This window comes from Pipra filicauda, unplaced genomic scaffold (genome assembly GCF_003945595.2).
Source record: "Pipra filicauda isolate LSUMZ 115617 unplaced genomic scaffold, ASM394559v2 scaffold547_size326079_pilon, whole genome shotgun sequence".
NCBI classification, from domain to species: Eukaryota; Metazoa; Chordata; class Aves; order Passeriformes; family Pipridae; genus Pipra; species Pipra filicauda.
The window spans coordinates 163,435-178,410 of NW_024104695.1; the positions used below are offsets into that span (position 1 = coordinate 163,435).

Consider the following 14,976-nt stretch of genomic DNA (forward strand, 5'->3'; position numbering starts at 1 on the left):
GATAAAGGCAGTGTTTTTATAAGAATACCTTTTTTCTTGGAAGCATCCCTGTGTTGGATGAAATAATCAACAACAGCAGCATAAATAGCTTTTTTTGGCAAACCTGATCTCATGATTTTGGGCTTTTTTTGCAACTGAGTCCTGTAACTGGTTCTTTTTTTGTCAATATTTCCATAAGCAACATTCAGCCCAAATTTGGCTGTATTTAGGAAGCAGGGCTGCAACTTGGCTGGAATGCATAAACTGACTGTACCTCTGAGGATAAACTGGGGTAAACTTTGTAGTTTTATATTTTTTTTCAGAAAATGCCATTCTGTGTTTTGCATTGTCAGTGTTAAAATTTTAAGGTGGGAAGAAGAGTAAAGTATTTATACTGATACACTGATATTAACTGTTGATGATTGATGGAAAGCACAGCCCACTGAGGTGTTCCCTTGCAAATATTTATGTGAATTTGAGGGAAAAGAGGAATGGTCACAGAGTTAGGAACAATTAGACACGTTTCCCATACCAGATGCACTGAAAATACATTGACTGCATATTTAGTCCATGGAATTACATGGAAGAAACCTGAAAAAGTGGTAGGAAGTTTGAATTTTAAAATCACTTGGTGCTATTTGGGATGATAAAAGTCAGGCTTTGGTGCATTTTGAGGTCCCTCCACATTTGGGAGCTTCAGGTGCTCTTCTCCCATCCCTCAGGGACGTTTGCATTTGGCTTCAGTGCTGGATCCTCCTCTTTCCTCCCCCCCTCTCCCCTCCCTTGATACCAAGCAGTGGCAGAGGAGTAATGAGAGGAGTTAAAATTTGGGCAAGTGGGACTTTCTGGTCGATTTGCACATCTTTTAGTTGCAATTCAGCAGGAATTTTGAACTGATGTTTCTTGGTTGGGCACAGGTGGGGTTTTTTTTTCCCAGTTGTTCTGGAGCTGCAAATGTGAAATGGCTGAAAGTCACTCTTGGCTTCACCAACTCTGGTTCCTTTCTGGGCAATTTTTTCAATTCCCTTTTAAGAAGGGAACAGGACTAAGCTGTGGTGTGGATGTCATGGAATCCTGGAATGGTTTGGGTTGGAAAGGACCTTAAAGGTGATTGAATTCCAAGCCCTTGCCATGGGCAGGGACACCTTCCACTAGCCCAGGTTGCTCCAAGCCCTGTCCAACCTGGCCTTGGACACTTCCAAGGATCCAGGGGCAGCCACAGCTTCTCTGCCCAACCTGCCCAGGGCCTCCCCACCCTCACAGCCAGGAATTCCTTCCCAATATCCCATCTAACCCTGCCTCTGGCAGTGGGAAGCCATTCCCTGTGTCCTGTCCCTCCATGCCTTGTCTCCAGTCCCTCTCCAGCTCTCCTGGAGCCCCTTTAGGCCCTGCCAGGGGCTCTCAGCTCTCCCTGGAGCCTTCTCTTCTCCAGGGGAACCCCCCCAGCTCTCCCAGCCTGGCTGTGCCAGGTTGTTGCTCCTTTCATGGCCTTCAGGAGTTGCCTCCCTTGGACAAACAATCAGTGACCCAGATTATCTGGAGGACTCCGTGTGTGCTGCTTTTCCAAGGCTGATTCCAAGGAGACTGATTGCATTGAAATGGAGCTCCCTAAAACAATGGGATGTGATTCTCAACAAAACTGCAGTGAAATTCAACAGGAAAACATGTTTTTACTCTTGCCTGAGCAGGGCTGCATTTGTCTCAGGAGGTACCTCCCCAAAATATTCTGTAACTCCAGCAACTCCCTCACTCTAATTTAATTTTCTCAAACCAAAAGCTTAATTATAAACCTACTTCTGCACTCATTTGAGCCAGGACCCCTTTTTTTATTAAGAGGTTTGTGCAATGAGAGGAAGAACTGCCCCTTTAGGCAGAGGAGGAAGAAAACTCTCCGTGTGTAGTAAATGTGTGTGTTTGATTCTCTCTTCAGTGCTCTGTTGTCGCAAATCTATTCTGCTGTTGTAGAGGCTGTGCTTGCTGGCATTGAGTGCTATGCTAAAACTTCCACTGAATCCAAGGTAAATGAAGCCCCCCCTTCTCTCTCTCGTTGTTCATTTGGATTGCTCACGCTGGGCCATGACATGCAAACCCAAATTAAACCCTGAGAAGAAACCCTTAAACCCCAGATTAATGTCGTGGTTCGTCTGCGTAACGCCAAGGTCAGCCCGTGGCCTCCAACCACTCCCTGAATTCTGCTTAAAAAAACCACCTTTCTGAGTGTTCCTGTTACCCACCTACAATATTTTGCCATCTTTCATGAATTTTCCTGTGAAAGAACAAATTTTAGCCTGGTGCATCAGTGTGTTCCTGTTTAGTGTCTCGTTTCTCTCACGGGTTGTCTCCTGTGGTTGCTGGGATTTGGAAAAGGATGGGTGGGGAAAAGGGGGTTTCATCCTCCATCTCCTTTTTCTTTTTCAGGCAAAGGAGGTGGCAGAGCAGGTGCTCATGGCTGTGTTAGACACCCTTTGCTTGACACAGCTCAAATCTGCTTTACGGTGGGTATTTCCTACAGTTACTGACTGATCTCTTGTCTCCATGGGGAAAAATATCAAATATCAAATATATTGGGGAAAAATATACCAAATATTGATTTAAAACTGGCTACCAAACACTTCACGATGCATTCAGGCTTTTAAAATAATTATAATTGTCCCATTTGCCTGCTTTTTTTTATCACTCCAGTTATTTTGCTCCAGTTCTACTCCTGTTAATTTTTGACGTGTAGAAGAATCCTAAACAACGTGTTTCACCAGTGCAATTTCTCTTCCCGCAGCTCCAAAATTGCTTTTCAAATTCAGGCTGTGAACAATCATGGAAGGTTTGTATCACTGCCTTAGACTTCTTGTTATCAATTAGTGCTTTTAATACCGTGATAAATTTATTTTTCTTCTCTTAGAGCTTCTCTGAGGAAACGTTGCACTCGATTATTTCACACGAGATGTGCAAAAGGCTTTTGTGCATGAGATGGTTGAATGATTTCATAGCTGTAATTCTGTGGAATCCTAAAAACATTAAAAAAAATAAGAAGCAATTGGGCAGAGCAGTTTTATTAACTGTTAATGAGTAGAAGCAGCATGAGCTCATTAAGAGTTCCCTTTTAAAATTTGCTTTTAACTTGGTTGATATCACAAGCTTGTGCTTTTTAACCCCCACGCTGTCTGATTGAAATGGCCTCCACAAATAAGAGCTTATTTTAAATTAAAATAAAATAGCTTTTTTTTTTTGGCTACTTTGGAGCCCCTAAAAATGATCTAACTTCTAAATATTTAATTGTCATTGTTCTAGAATTACCCCCTTAGATAACGAGGACAGCCTGAGTTTGATCAAAACGGTGAGTAAGCCCTTCATTATTTATTATTATTGGTTTTATTTTATTTGTATGGTTTTTATTAGAAAATAGAGCTCAAGTGGCAGGTTTTCTGGGGCGTGTTGAGATCTTTGTCTCTGTAAGAGGAGATATAAGAGAGATCTCAGATGCTGCAACAGATTTAATATTAAGTCAGACCGTGGAAATTGGAATAAAACATTGACGTTAATTAAGATTGATGATCTCAGACTTTCCACCACTGTGGAGAAGTGGTTGTTTGGGGTGCTTAAAACACACAGATTTCTCTGTTTCACTTGAAATATTTCAAGTTGTGCTTTCCCTTCCCTTCCCTCCAACCCTGGGATTGCTGCAGGCGTCCATGATGGTGTTTGACATTCCCGACTTGCTCACGGGAAGAGGATGTTTGGGATCTGTTGTGTTTTCAGAGTCCTTTCTGACATCACAGATACAAGTCAAAGAAAAAGGTGAATATCTGAAATTCTGAGTGTCATTCTCTTGGCTTGGCTGTGCTGGAAGAGCACAAGGGATCCCAGTGGATGTTGTTGCTGTTCCCCTGATGGGTTTGGAGCACTTTTGGTGGGAAGGAGAGCAAAGGAAGAAGCCACATAAACACCAGAATAAATGAGGCTTTCTCTGGAATTGTCCAGCAGCCCTGTGTCTGTCAGAGCACAAGAACACTGGGAGTTAGGCTGTTGTGACTTCACTTAAACACTCATAAATCCTTAAAGCAATGAGAACATTTTCGTATTTCCTGAAGAAATTTCAGCTCTTAAAAGCGACTTATTGGGCAGTCTGAAGTAGGTGGGTGGAATTATGGTTTGGTGGGCGTGGTGGCTTTAGGTCTGAGGCTGGATTTGATGAACTTGGAGGTCTTTCCCATGATTGTCCTGCTTTGCTTCCACGGTTTTCCCTGCAGATGGCAGCATTACTCCAGAAACCAGCCACCTTGTCCTGACTGCAGGAATCCCGAGGTTCACATCCTGGCTGGTGAGTCCACACACACTCACCTGGCTTTATACACCAGGGAACACTTGTTAGGGAAGGAGGGATGGATGAGGGAAAATACAGAACTTGGGCATTGAAGCAGAACGTTAATATGTGAATCTATTTTGATTTTTGAATTTGCACATGGAGTGAAACACTAATGGGTGGAAACAGGCTCTGGATCCGTTCTTAACACAAGTTTGAAATCATTTTTGGCTGTTACAAGTATAACAGAGGGTAACTTCTGGCAAATTCTGCTTATTGTGAGGCACTCTGGATCACCCCAACAGGAAGCAAGGTCTGACTCCAGCCCTCTAATGTGCTACCCTGTGTTAGAGGCAGAATTCCAGTGAATTTAATAAAGCTGAGCAACATTCTGCCTTTGGCAACCCATAATTTACCAGTGGTATAAAGTAAGACTGGATGGGATACACTGTTTTCTGTCCATACAATAGTATTTTAGCCTGTAAAAGCATTTATTGGGGAGAATGTTATGCATTTAATTTCATGCAAGGAACTGTTTTGGTCCCATAATAACACAGTATTAAGAGCACAAAACTGCCTTTGGGCTTGTCTGCCTCTGGTACCTGAGGTTCTTGTTTGCCTCAAAACTTCCTTAATGCTTTTTATTTAGCATTAGACTGCCTTTATTTAACTTGTTTTATTTGACATTAGACTTGCTTTATGTAACTTGTTTTATTTAACATTAGCCTTGCTTTATTTTGTGATATAAATCACAATACAAATGGAAACTCTTTCTGGCTCCAGGTTGAAGACAGTGATGTGAAACTCTCTGAAAAGGCACAGCAGGCGTTGAAGGTAAAATGAAACATTTTTGTTAAACCAAAGAAGTTCCACTTTCATAAACCACTGTGCAAAAAAACTGAGCTCCTACCAAACTGTCTTTTATTTTGTGTGTTATTTCCCTCCTACAAGGCTTGCCTGTTCTTTGAAACTCTGACCTATAAAAAGTACATTGTATGTAAAAGTTTGAGGGTTTCTTTCTGTCAGAGAATGACAAACCCCAAGGGCAAAAAAGAGCTCTAATAAAGCTACAAATTCATGGAAGTCTCACTCAACATTACTCCTGGAGCTCGTGTGTTCCCAAAAACCCCCACAACTCAGTGCCACTCTACATACAAACTTTCTTTTAACTTAATTAGCCTGCTAAATGTCTAAAGGAAAACACTCCGGAAAGAAAAAGGCCTTTGGAATCTGGGAACATCTTAAATCACATGAGTTTCACATTTGTGGTTGACTTTGCGGTTCCCTGGAATGTTCATTATAAGTAGATTCATTTTCCTGCCCTGTCCTTTTAGCTCAGGGGACTGACAAACTGCAAACAAAAAAAGCTCTGCCCTGTGGTTGTGACAATGACTTGGAACTTCACAGCTGCTGGCAAAGCCAAAATGGGGGGAAGGCTCTTCCAAACCATCCTGCCACTGGCCCTGCTGGATCCAGGATAAAACTCTTCATTTCATAAACTTCTGATGGCTGCTGTTTAAAAGAAAAACCTTCTCTCTTGGAGCAAACACATGAGAAAATGTCCTGGTCCTTGATCCAGCCTGTGATGTTACTGTTTGTTTGTTCCTGTTCAGGAGGATAAATCTTTCCTGGGCACTTTACTCACTGGAGGGGATGGAGTGTATCTTTGTTCCAGCAATCCACAGGCCATGCCTGCAGAAGGTGAGATGTGCTTGGGTGGGTTTTTTTTTTTTGTTTGCTTGTTTGTTTTCTTTTTTTTAGGTTTTTTTTTTTAGTTTTTTAAACAAAAGAGACACATTTTCTGGTGAGCCAAACTACACCATCACCTTAAGCTTTCTTTCCATTTGCCTTTACATCTTTCTGCTCTTAAATTCCATCTGTTGTTCTGTTTATCCCCAACCTCTGCTTGAAACTCCTAATCCTGGAAGGAGGATTCCTCTAGGCTTGCTTTGGATGGACAGTGAGGCTTTGCAGACCTGGGAGATGCCTTTTTTCAAAACATGCCTAAAATGGCTGTTTCTGTCTTTAATAGGTGATGTGCCAGATAGTTCCTGCCTTTTCTGTATCTATATGAACATGAGGTTGGAAAGACTGGGCATTACAGTCCTTCCAGCTCAGGAAGTGAAGGCAAATATGGACCTTTACACTGCCCCTGATGTAGGAGGGGATTTATAAACTCATTTACAGCCTTGTATTTGCCTCTACAAAAAGCTCTTCCCAGAGCTGATGTACTGTTCCCACTTTTTCCATTTCTGTTTTCACTCAGGAATTCAGTGTCTCCCAGCACAGGTTCTCACTGTGCTACAGAAAGATGCTTGATCTTGGTTCTTCTCAGGTTCAATCCAGTTACTGCTTTCTGACACAAAATTACTCACAGGAATCTTGGATTATTCCTCCTCTTTTGGCACCTTTTCCTTCAAGAACTTAAGGGAACGTGAATATCCCAGTAATACAACTACAGACAATTTGGGTTGTTGGGAAGGTTTTCCCTCACTTCCCTCATTCCCTCCCTTGTCCCTTGAACCAACAGATGTTTTTAAGGCCTGATATTTGATATTCCAATGTACAGAGAATGTGTCAGTGCTGATGTACAAGAGAGATGATGAATATCTGACATGAAGTTCTCAGCACGAGCTGATGATCTTCAGAGGAGAATTTTCAGCTTTGTAGTTCTGCCATGTGGTGTCCAGGATAAATAATGAGGTACAAGGCAATTAAAAAGCAACTGTCACTTAGAGGAATCTGCTTTTGCTCCAACTGACCAGATTTTAAAGCAAAAATCTTCATGCAGAATATGATATTTAGCTGTTCTGCTGTGGGCACATGTTCACTCAGTAAATAATGAGAGAACGGTGGCATTTTTTTGGCTCTGTTAAAATTTGCTGTTTGTGCCACAGTGGAGCAATTTACTTATTCCCTTTTTATTTTTTTTGGGGGGGAAGATTTATGGAGTTAAATGTCTTGATAACTTTTGGGTTGGAGAGTTCCAATAGGGGGTATCAGGACCATTGTGAGTGAGGGGTTATGTCAGTGGGTGAGGGATTTTCTTGACTCTCAAGTGAAAATGAAGTTGAGCTCGTTCCCTCAAATTTGGGCTCTGATGAGGTTGCAGCTCTGTGATCTGGCACTTTTGGGTGCAAAAGGTGCATAAAATCATGGAATGGTTTGGGTGGGAAGGGGCCTTAAAGCCCATCCAGTCCCACCCCCTGCCATGAGCAGGGACACCTTCCACTAGCCCAGGTTGCTCCAACCTGGCCTTGGAATCTTTCAGGGATCCAGGGGCAGCCACAGCTTCTCTGGGAAATTTATTCCAGTTTCTTACCATCCTCACAGGGAAGGATTTCTTTCCAATATCCAGCCTAAATCTTCACTTTTCCAGTTTGAAGCCATTCCCTGTGTGCTGTCCCTCCATGCCTTGTCCCCAGTCCCTCTCCAGCTCTCCTGGAGCCCCTTCAGGCCCTGCCAGGGGCTCTCAGCTCTCCCTGGAGCCTTCTCTTCTCCAGGGGAACCCCCCCAGCTCTCCCAGCCTGGCTCCAGAGCAGAGGGGCTCCAGAATCCTGGAATGGTTTGAGTTGGGACTGTCAATCCTGCTGATTCCACCCCCTGCCATGGGCAGGGACACCTTCCAATAGCCCAGGTTGCTCCAACCTGGCTTTGGACACTTCCAGGGATCCAGGGGCAGCCACAGCTTCTCTGCCCAACCTGTGCCAGGGCCTCCCCACCCTTCCAGCCAACAATTCCTTCCCAATATCCCATCTAACCCTGCCTTCCTTCAGCTTAAGGCCATTTTCATTAAAACAAAACCTTAATAGTGAACAAGCTTGAAGATGTCATCCCAAGGTGCCATTCCAAGTGGAAAACATCTTTGATTCTTTATTATTTCCTCCCAGCCTTGTTCTGGGAGCTGTGCAGGCACTTTCAGCCATATATTTTAGTTACTTTGATTTTTTTTGAAATGCAACCGAGTAAAACTTGTTTATTTTCTTCTTTTTTTCTTTAAAGAAAATATTTAACTTTTCCCTTTTGCTGACTCACAAACTTCCCTGTGTGGGATGTGATGCTGCTTTTAAATGCAGAGGGCCAGCTGGCAGCCCCTGCTCAGACATTTGTTTGTGGCTTTCTGAAGCCTGTCAGAAATCAGCTGTTTGCTGATACCACTTTCTCACACTTTGATGGAATTTTCTTTTATCCATTATCCCACCCAGCCTTGCTGTTTCTCATTTCCAGCTGCTCTCCTTCATGCAGGTTTGTTAAGAACCAAAATTTAAATGTTATAAATGTCAAAGTGGAATATTTAAACGTTTCAATTTTAAAGTTGACTTTTCAGTTTAAATTCCAGGTTAATTTTTAATTTAAAACTTAATTTTTTAGTTAATTTTTCCCCTCTAAATCAAACTTTAACAGTGTTTGATTTTGCCACTTAAACTATTTGTTCAACGTTTGAATTTCGAGTCATTTGGGATGTAAGCTTTTCTTAAATTCTTGGATTGTCAGTCTTATGTTTCTGGAAGTTTGAAATTCAATGGGATGAAATTTTTTTAACTTTTAAAGAAAAAAAAAAAACCACCTCAGAATATTTATGCTAAAGAGGCTCCAGGGGGTAAAATGAAGCCAAATGCAATCGCAGTGATATATAAGAACCAAAATCCTGCAGGAACATGGATTTTTTTTTTCCTCAGAAAGGAATGACATTCATCACAAGGTGCTGAAATATTGATATATAACTAATATAAATCCTTTTCCTCTCAAACTGTAGGTAAACTGCACTTCTTTTCTGATGGCATCCTCTTTGCTCATCCCCACCACGGCAGCATTTCCATCTCCAAGAAGCACATGAGTTCCATCTCCCTCTATGATGGGGTGAGTGTTTGCTCTGCTTTTCCTGCCATCAGCTCTTTATCAATCTTTAACAATAATTCTGGTGCAAAATCTCCATTTCAGCCCCGTTTCTTACTTCAGTTTTTACCTGTGTCTGTACAACTGTAATAACTGGTGCAAATCTCCACACTTTTGGTACTGATTGACTTAACAAATCAGTGATTAGTGAGTAAAGAGGAGGGAATTTTGAATTAATCTGGGTGAGCAGTTTGGTGTTAATAGTGTGAAAATTGCTTTTGATTGAAGGAAAAATTGCAGAGTGTGACATTCATAAAACATCCACCAGTGTGGAGGGGTGGATAGAGGGAAGGCCGAGGTGTTCTGGTGTCAGGTGGTGTTTGGGAGGGTGAAATGCTGCCTTTTATTCACATTATATTCAAATATCACTTGTTGTGGCTCAGTGGGAACCGAGAGGCCCGTGGTGGCAGCTCAGCTGATTTTTCCTGCTCAAGGCAGCCACTCTGGGTTTAACTATTGCTTCTTCAGAGTGCAAAAGAGATTATTTGGGTGGGCTGCTGTTTTCCTAAAGTGGGGAAAATCCCAATTTCCTTTGGTTGCTCTTTTGTTCGGGTACCTCCAGGTATGATTTCATCCTCTGATCCAGGAAAGCAGTGAAACACGACCCCAGTGTGTGATCCAGACACATTCCAGCACAGGGAATCTCACCCGAGCTGCCTTTCCTTGGACATCACGGGCTGCCCCTTGGAGTTTAAGAAGCTATTTTAACACTGACCTTCCTTCTATTGTTTGAGTCAAGACACTCACTTTCAGAAAGCTTCCTATTTCTGGGACCTGGCCATCCCTGCTGAACTGGTGCCAGATTTTTGTGTGAGGCAAAACCTTGACAGAGAGAATATTATTGTTCTACTGACTTGGCATAATGCAAGGGTGGAGGGTTTGAACTGCTCAGAAGCGACAGGAGAAGCAGGGTAATTGTTCCTTCCTCTTTTCCAAGAGTTGCTGCAACAGTATTCATGGAAAAAGAAAGGTTAATTTAATGCTGGGATTCAAATAAAAGATACAAAGGCTTGAAGTGATGCAAAGTGCAGGTTTTTAGCAGCTCTGTCGCCGTGTTCTGCTTTTTAACTTGAAAATATCTACACTTCTGCTTCAACACGGAGAAACTGGGCACAGAGCTGCTCCTGAGCTCCTGAAATCCTTGAGGCTCGTGGACATGGAGACAGAGTGGATTTTGGCCATTCATCCACAAATATTACCAAGTAATATTTAGATTTCACACCGTTAACATCTTGTAAAACTTGGAATCGGCTCCTTTTAACGTCGTGTCCGTGGGGATTATTGCTGCTGCTTTTTGGCTTTTTTCAGTTTTGGAACCCCAAATGTTTTCCAGGAGGAGGAGCACATTTGTTGGACACTTCACAGGTGTATGAGTTGGCCTTTCAACCACATCCCAGGAAATCTCTGGGCCATCCTGCAGAATCCAGGATCTGTGGGTTCTTAGTCCCAAAAACCATTTTCTTTTAAGAGAAGTTGTTCTCTCGTAGGAGAATATTTTTTGTGTGTTCCTCACTCACCTCAGTGACTTTGAGAGGATTATTTTTATAATTAATCCCTCAGTCAGCAAAGGATGAAGATTCTGTTTGCAAATGTCTCTGAATTGATAGCAGTTCTTATGTAACAGTTCCCCAACTTGAGCTTTTTCTTCTCAAGAATTAGTACATTGAGTTCCTTGCCCAGTTCTGTTGACAGGGAGGTGGATGACATTCCCTTTCTGGTTTGGACCCTAAGGCAGGGAATCCCTGTTTCCCAGGGATGTTTCATGCTGGCAAATTGTCCTGATTTTCTAATACTTTGGTGTGAAAAGAGTTCCAGGTCAAAGCTTGAGCCTGTCTTGAAATCCAGAATCACAGAATCGTGGAAGTGGTTTGGGTTGGAAGGGACCTTAAAGCTCATCCAGTTCCAACCCCTTGCCATGGGCAGGGACACCTTCCACTAGCCCAGGTTGCTCCAAGCCCTCTCCAGCCTGGCCTTGGACACTTCCAGGGATGGAGCATCTAATCTGGGAAAAACAAACAAAAAAACAACCCCCAAAAGACCAAGGGTCAGTGTTTTATAGAACAAAAATCAGACAACCTGAGCTCAGTGCTTCTGAGGGAGACACAACTTGTGGGCTTCAGGGTCCTGTTGGTGAAGACAATTCAGATAAAAAAGCAAGGAATTTAGTAGAACTTGTGCTCAGTGAAGAATCTGAGAGAAAAGGGGCACTTCCAACATGCAAGTGAGCTGCACTTTGAATGACAGGCCTGAGAGTTGTGTCTTGTGCCAGAACGGCCCCTGTCAGGTCAGAAGCTGAAGAGCATGGTGCAGAAAGTTTGCAATAGCACCAAACTTCCAATCTTTTTAGTTATTTTGAAGCATTTAAGTCCTTTTAGGTGGCATTTCATTCATTCTCCATGTGGTGTCTGTGTCAGAGGCGTGTGGGTGTGGATGAAGAAGAGTTTGTTGGGAAGCATTAACAGAAGAAAGGTCTATTTTTTTTTGATGGGGAAAAGAGTAGATATTAAAAAGCAAGCTTTTCTTTTCAAGACAAGACAAAACTTAGGTGTTTAGAAACATCTCAAATCCTTTATTTTAAGCTTCTGATGTCTCCAGGAGCTGCAGAGTAGGAATTCAGGAGGGCTGTAAGTGGCTTCAGTTGACCCTTGTGCTCCATCCCTGTGCCATGGAAACTCAGGAATGCCCAGCTCTTTGTGCCTGGGGGTGACTGTAACAGTTTTTTTCTCATCTCTGCTGTTTGATGCCTGAAACCTTTTTTTCACTTTCAAGAACTGTTAATGGTAACTTGTCCTGTTTTTCCCATTTCTAGGATTCGAACAGTGTTGTTGCTGCTCTCTTCATAGACTTCAAAAGTTCCCTGCTTCCTCACCTCCCAGTTGAATTCCATACCCAGAACAACTTTCTGATGATTGCACTTTTCCCCAAAAGAAAGATTTATAAAGCTTTTTACTCACAGGTAAAGGAAAAAAAAGATTGGTAAGCTTTCCTTAAGTTCTTGTATTGTCAGTCTTATATTTCTGGAAGTTTGAAATTCAACGGGATGAAATTTTTTTAGCTTTTAAAGAAAAAAAACCACCTCAGAATATTTATGATAAAGAGGCTCCAGGGGGTAAAATGAAGCCAAATTCAATCATAGTGATATATAAAATAATATATAAATTATGGGGAACCCCATAATTCCTGTGTTTAAGATGAGACACAAGGGTGAGTTTGGTGCCTGTATTAACTAAGTTTGGAGGGAAGGGGTTTATGTCTCACATAAATTGAGCCACTAAAGCGTGTTGCCTGATGAGTAAATACAGGAAGAGTTAAAATTCTTTCATCAGTCTTCACAAACAAAACCTTTTCAACGTAGAATCAATATAAAATCTGCTGCTTTGGGAGCTCCAGGGTCTCTCTTCCAACTGGGAACTCTGATTCTTTGTGTGACCTGTGGCATCTGCCTTGCAAACTCAAGCTTATCAAGGGCTAGACCATCCCAGGAGTGTTATTGCTCCTGATCTCAGGACCTTGCATGTGTGAGAAGCCTGAATTTCTGTCTGGATTTCTAGGGTGGGGTGGTGTTTGTGCAGTTTAATGCTCCCCATGTGCTTCCCTTTGCCTGCTCCGAGAGCTCCTTTCCTGGGAGCTGCATTTCCATGTGTGTCCTTGGCTGCAGCACTTCCATGGAGTGGCAGAGGTTCTATTGTGTGGGGGTTTTTTTGTGGTCAGACACGTTGGGATCCCGGTTCTTAGGGAAGTTCTGTGGAAGGCTTTAAGTCTCCCATATGGCATTGTGTTATTCCCTAAATGCATTGGCTTCATTCAGAGTGCTGCAGAGGCTTTTAATAAACCCAGCTTGGGAACAATGGTGCTTTTGAGGAAACGAGCCTGGAGATTTTAGGACTTCACAAGGGCTTTTTAGGATGTGATCATCACACTGGACTGGGAAAGACCACCTAGCTCAGTGGGTAGTCCCCACTGGAAGTATTAATGGCACCATAAAATGTCCCCTCCTTTTATCTTAAGTGTTTAAATTCTTCCCACTGTTCCACTCTGTGAATGGCTGGGAGTCTGTTTGGTTTGGGATTTTCAGCCTATTTTATGAGTTCTACTTTTATATCTGTTTTATTTTTCTCTCCTCTCCCAGCACACACCCTTGAGATATCCAGAAATTTCAGACCTATTCTTTCTGCCTTATTTGGCCTAATAAAATAAAACCAGATCCTTTGTAATCTGTGCCTATAAAAAGTTCTCTTTTCTTCTGAATGTTGTAGTGCTTTTCTTTTGATCTTTTTTTTTGGCTGTAGACATCCAAACTGTGTGCAGTGTCTGAGATCATAGAATCATAGATGAGGGGGTTTGTTTCCTGTACAGAGGCATTAACAATTCCCTGCTCTGAAAATGTTCTGAGATCCCCTTGGTTTGCCTTTACTTTTCACTGCTGCCTTGGATTCACAGATTCACAGACCTTCAGGTCCTTCCTCTCTTGCCCATTGATGTTCCAGCTGATTTTAGAAACATTTCTTCCTTTCATGCTTACCTTCCTCTTATTTTTCCTTCCATTTCCTCCCAGAATGTTTCTAACATTCTTAAATTTACTTTTCTATGAGGCATCTCCCAGCTTAGCTCCCCAAAATGCTGTCAGTTCACTTCAACCTCCCAAATTCATTGCAAAGGATATCCCAGGGCATTCCCTGAACAACTCTGCTGCTGGACTTGCCCAGCCTCTGCTGCTTTTTCTCAGAGCTGTCCTCCTTTGAATTCACTTTTTGCCACACAGGGGTTCAATTTCTGCAGTTGAAGTTTCTCATCTGGCCCCACACCAAGTCGCTTTGCTAAAATTCAAGTCAATAAAACAAATCCTTTTGTCTTAAAGATGTTCCCTCCTGAATAAAAACTCTCCATCAGGTGGAGTGCCCCCGACTGTGTGAGCCTTGGAAACTCGTTGTTGTGGTTTGTCAGTTTTTACCTTCAGGTGTTTATTGATTTGCACCAAAATTCTTTCTATAAATCCACATGCCCTTGAAGTCTCACAGACCACAAGGATTCACTAAGATGGAGGTGCTGGTTTTACTCTTCTAAATCATCATACCTCACTTACTGGACCTGTGCTTGGATTATTCCAAGCTTCCTGGAAACAGGGAATGGCAGTTACCTGTTCCTGCAGACCTGGATTTATTAAAAACTGAGGTGGTGGCAGGATTTTGAGCACACAGAGCTGAAATCTGGTTTTACAAATCCTGTGAAAATGGGACAAAACCTTTCACATCCTCCCTCTCATGGGTAAGGGAGAAAGATTTGTTCAGGCTTTGGGATGTGTTGATTTCCCTTGTTTTCTCCACCTTCTCTAAAGCCACAGCAGCTCTTTTGCCTGACCTGTGTTTTCACTTCATCCCCAGCCCTTTTCCTCCTCCAGAATACAGTTTCCCCTTCTTCCCATCCCTTGGAGGCATTTCTTTTAGTCTCTCCTACATCTTTTGAAGTGGCTGTTGTTTTTTTTTTTTTTGGTTGCCTGGATCTTTCTGCACAGGCAATATTGCCTTTGTTAAGATCAGAAAGATCTTTTATTCTGCTGGGTTTTTATCTCCTGCCCTGGTGTTTGGGATGCTGATTTGTTAATGGGAAGCAGTTGTCTCCCCTCCAAGTTGTTTTGTCTCGCAGAAAGTTATTGTGAGAAATGACAATGGCTGTTGCCTTTTCCTTAGGAAAAGAAGGGAAATACCGAGCCCTGACTGTGTGATTCATCTGAATCTGATTTCTAGGTTCACAGTGCCAGTCAGATTAATGTGCCTTGGCTGGAGCAATGGGATGGGAGCCAAAAC

General features: G+C 42.5%; 1 protein-coding gene across 2 annotated transcripts in view; it reads left to right on the plus strand.

The window, feature by feature from the left end:
• The window catches only part of DNAAF9 (dynein axonemal assembly factor 9), a 73,371-nt gene that overhangs the window by 32,800 nt on the left and 25,595 nt on the right, over nucleotides 1–14,976 (plus strand). For both annotated transcript variants that reach the window (XM_027721270.2, XM_027721271.2), the window contains 10 exons: nucleotides 1,910–1,997; nucleotides 2,398–2,474; nucleotides 2,753–2,797; nucleotides 3,265–3,310; nucleotides 3,660–3,771; nucleotides 4,224–4,294; nucleotides 5,060–5,110; nucleotides 5,890–5,977; nucleotides 9,033–9,136; nucleotides 11,982–12,128. In XM_027721270.2, coding sequence (XP_027577071.1) covers nucleotides 1,910–1,997; nucleotides 2,398–2,474; nucleotides 2,753–2,797; nucleotides 3,265–3,310; nucleotides 3,660–3,771; nucleotides 4,224–4,294; nucleotides 5,060–5,110; nucleotides 5,890–5,977; nucleotides 9,033–9,136; nucleotides 11,982–12,128 — 829 coding nt within the window. The remainder of the gene's footprint in view (nucleotides 1–1,909; nucleotides 1,998–2,397; nucleotides 2,475–2,752; nucleotides 2,798–3,264; nucleotides 3,311–3,659; nucleotides 3,772–4,223; nucleotides 4,295–5,059; nucleotides 5,111–5,889; nucleotides 5,978–9,032; nucleotides 9,137–11,981; nucleotides 12,129–14,976) is intronic.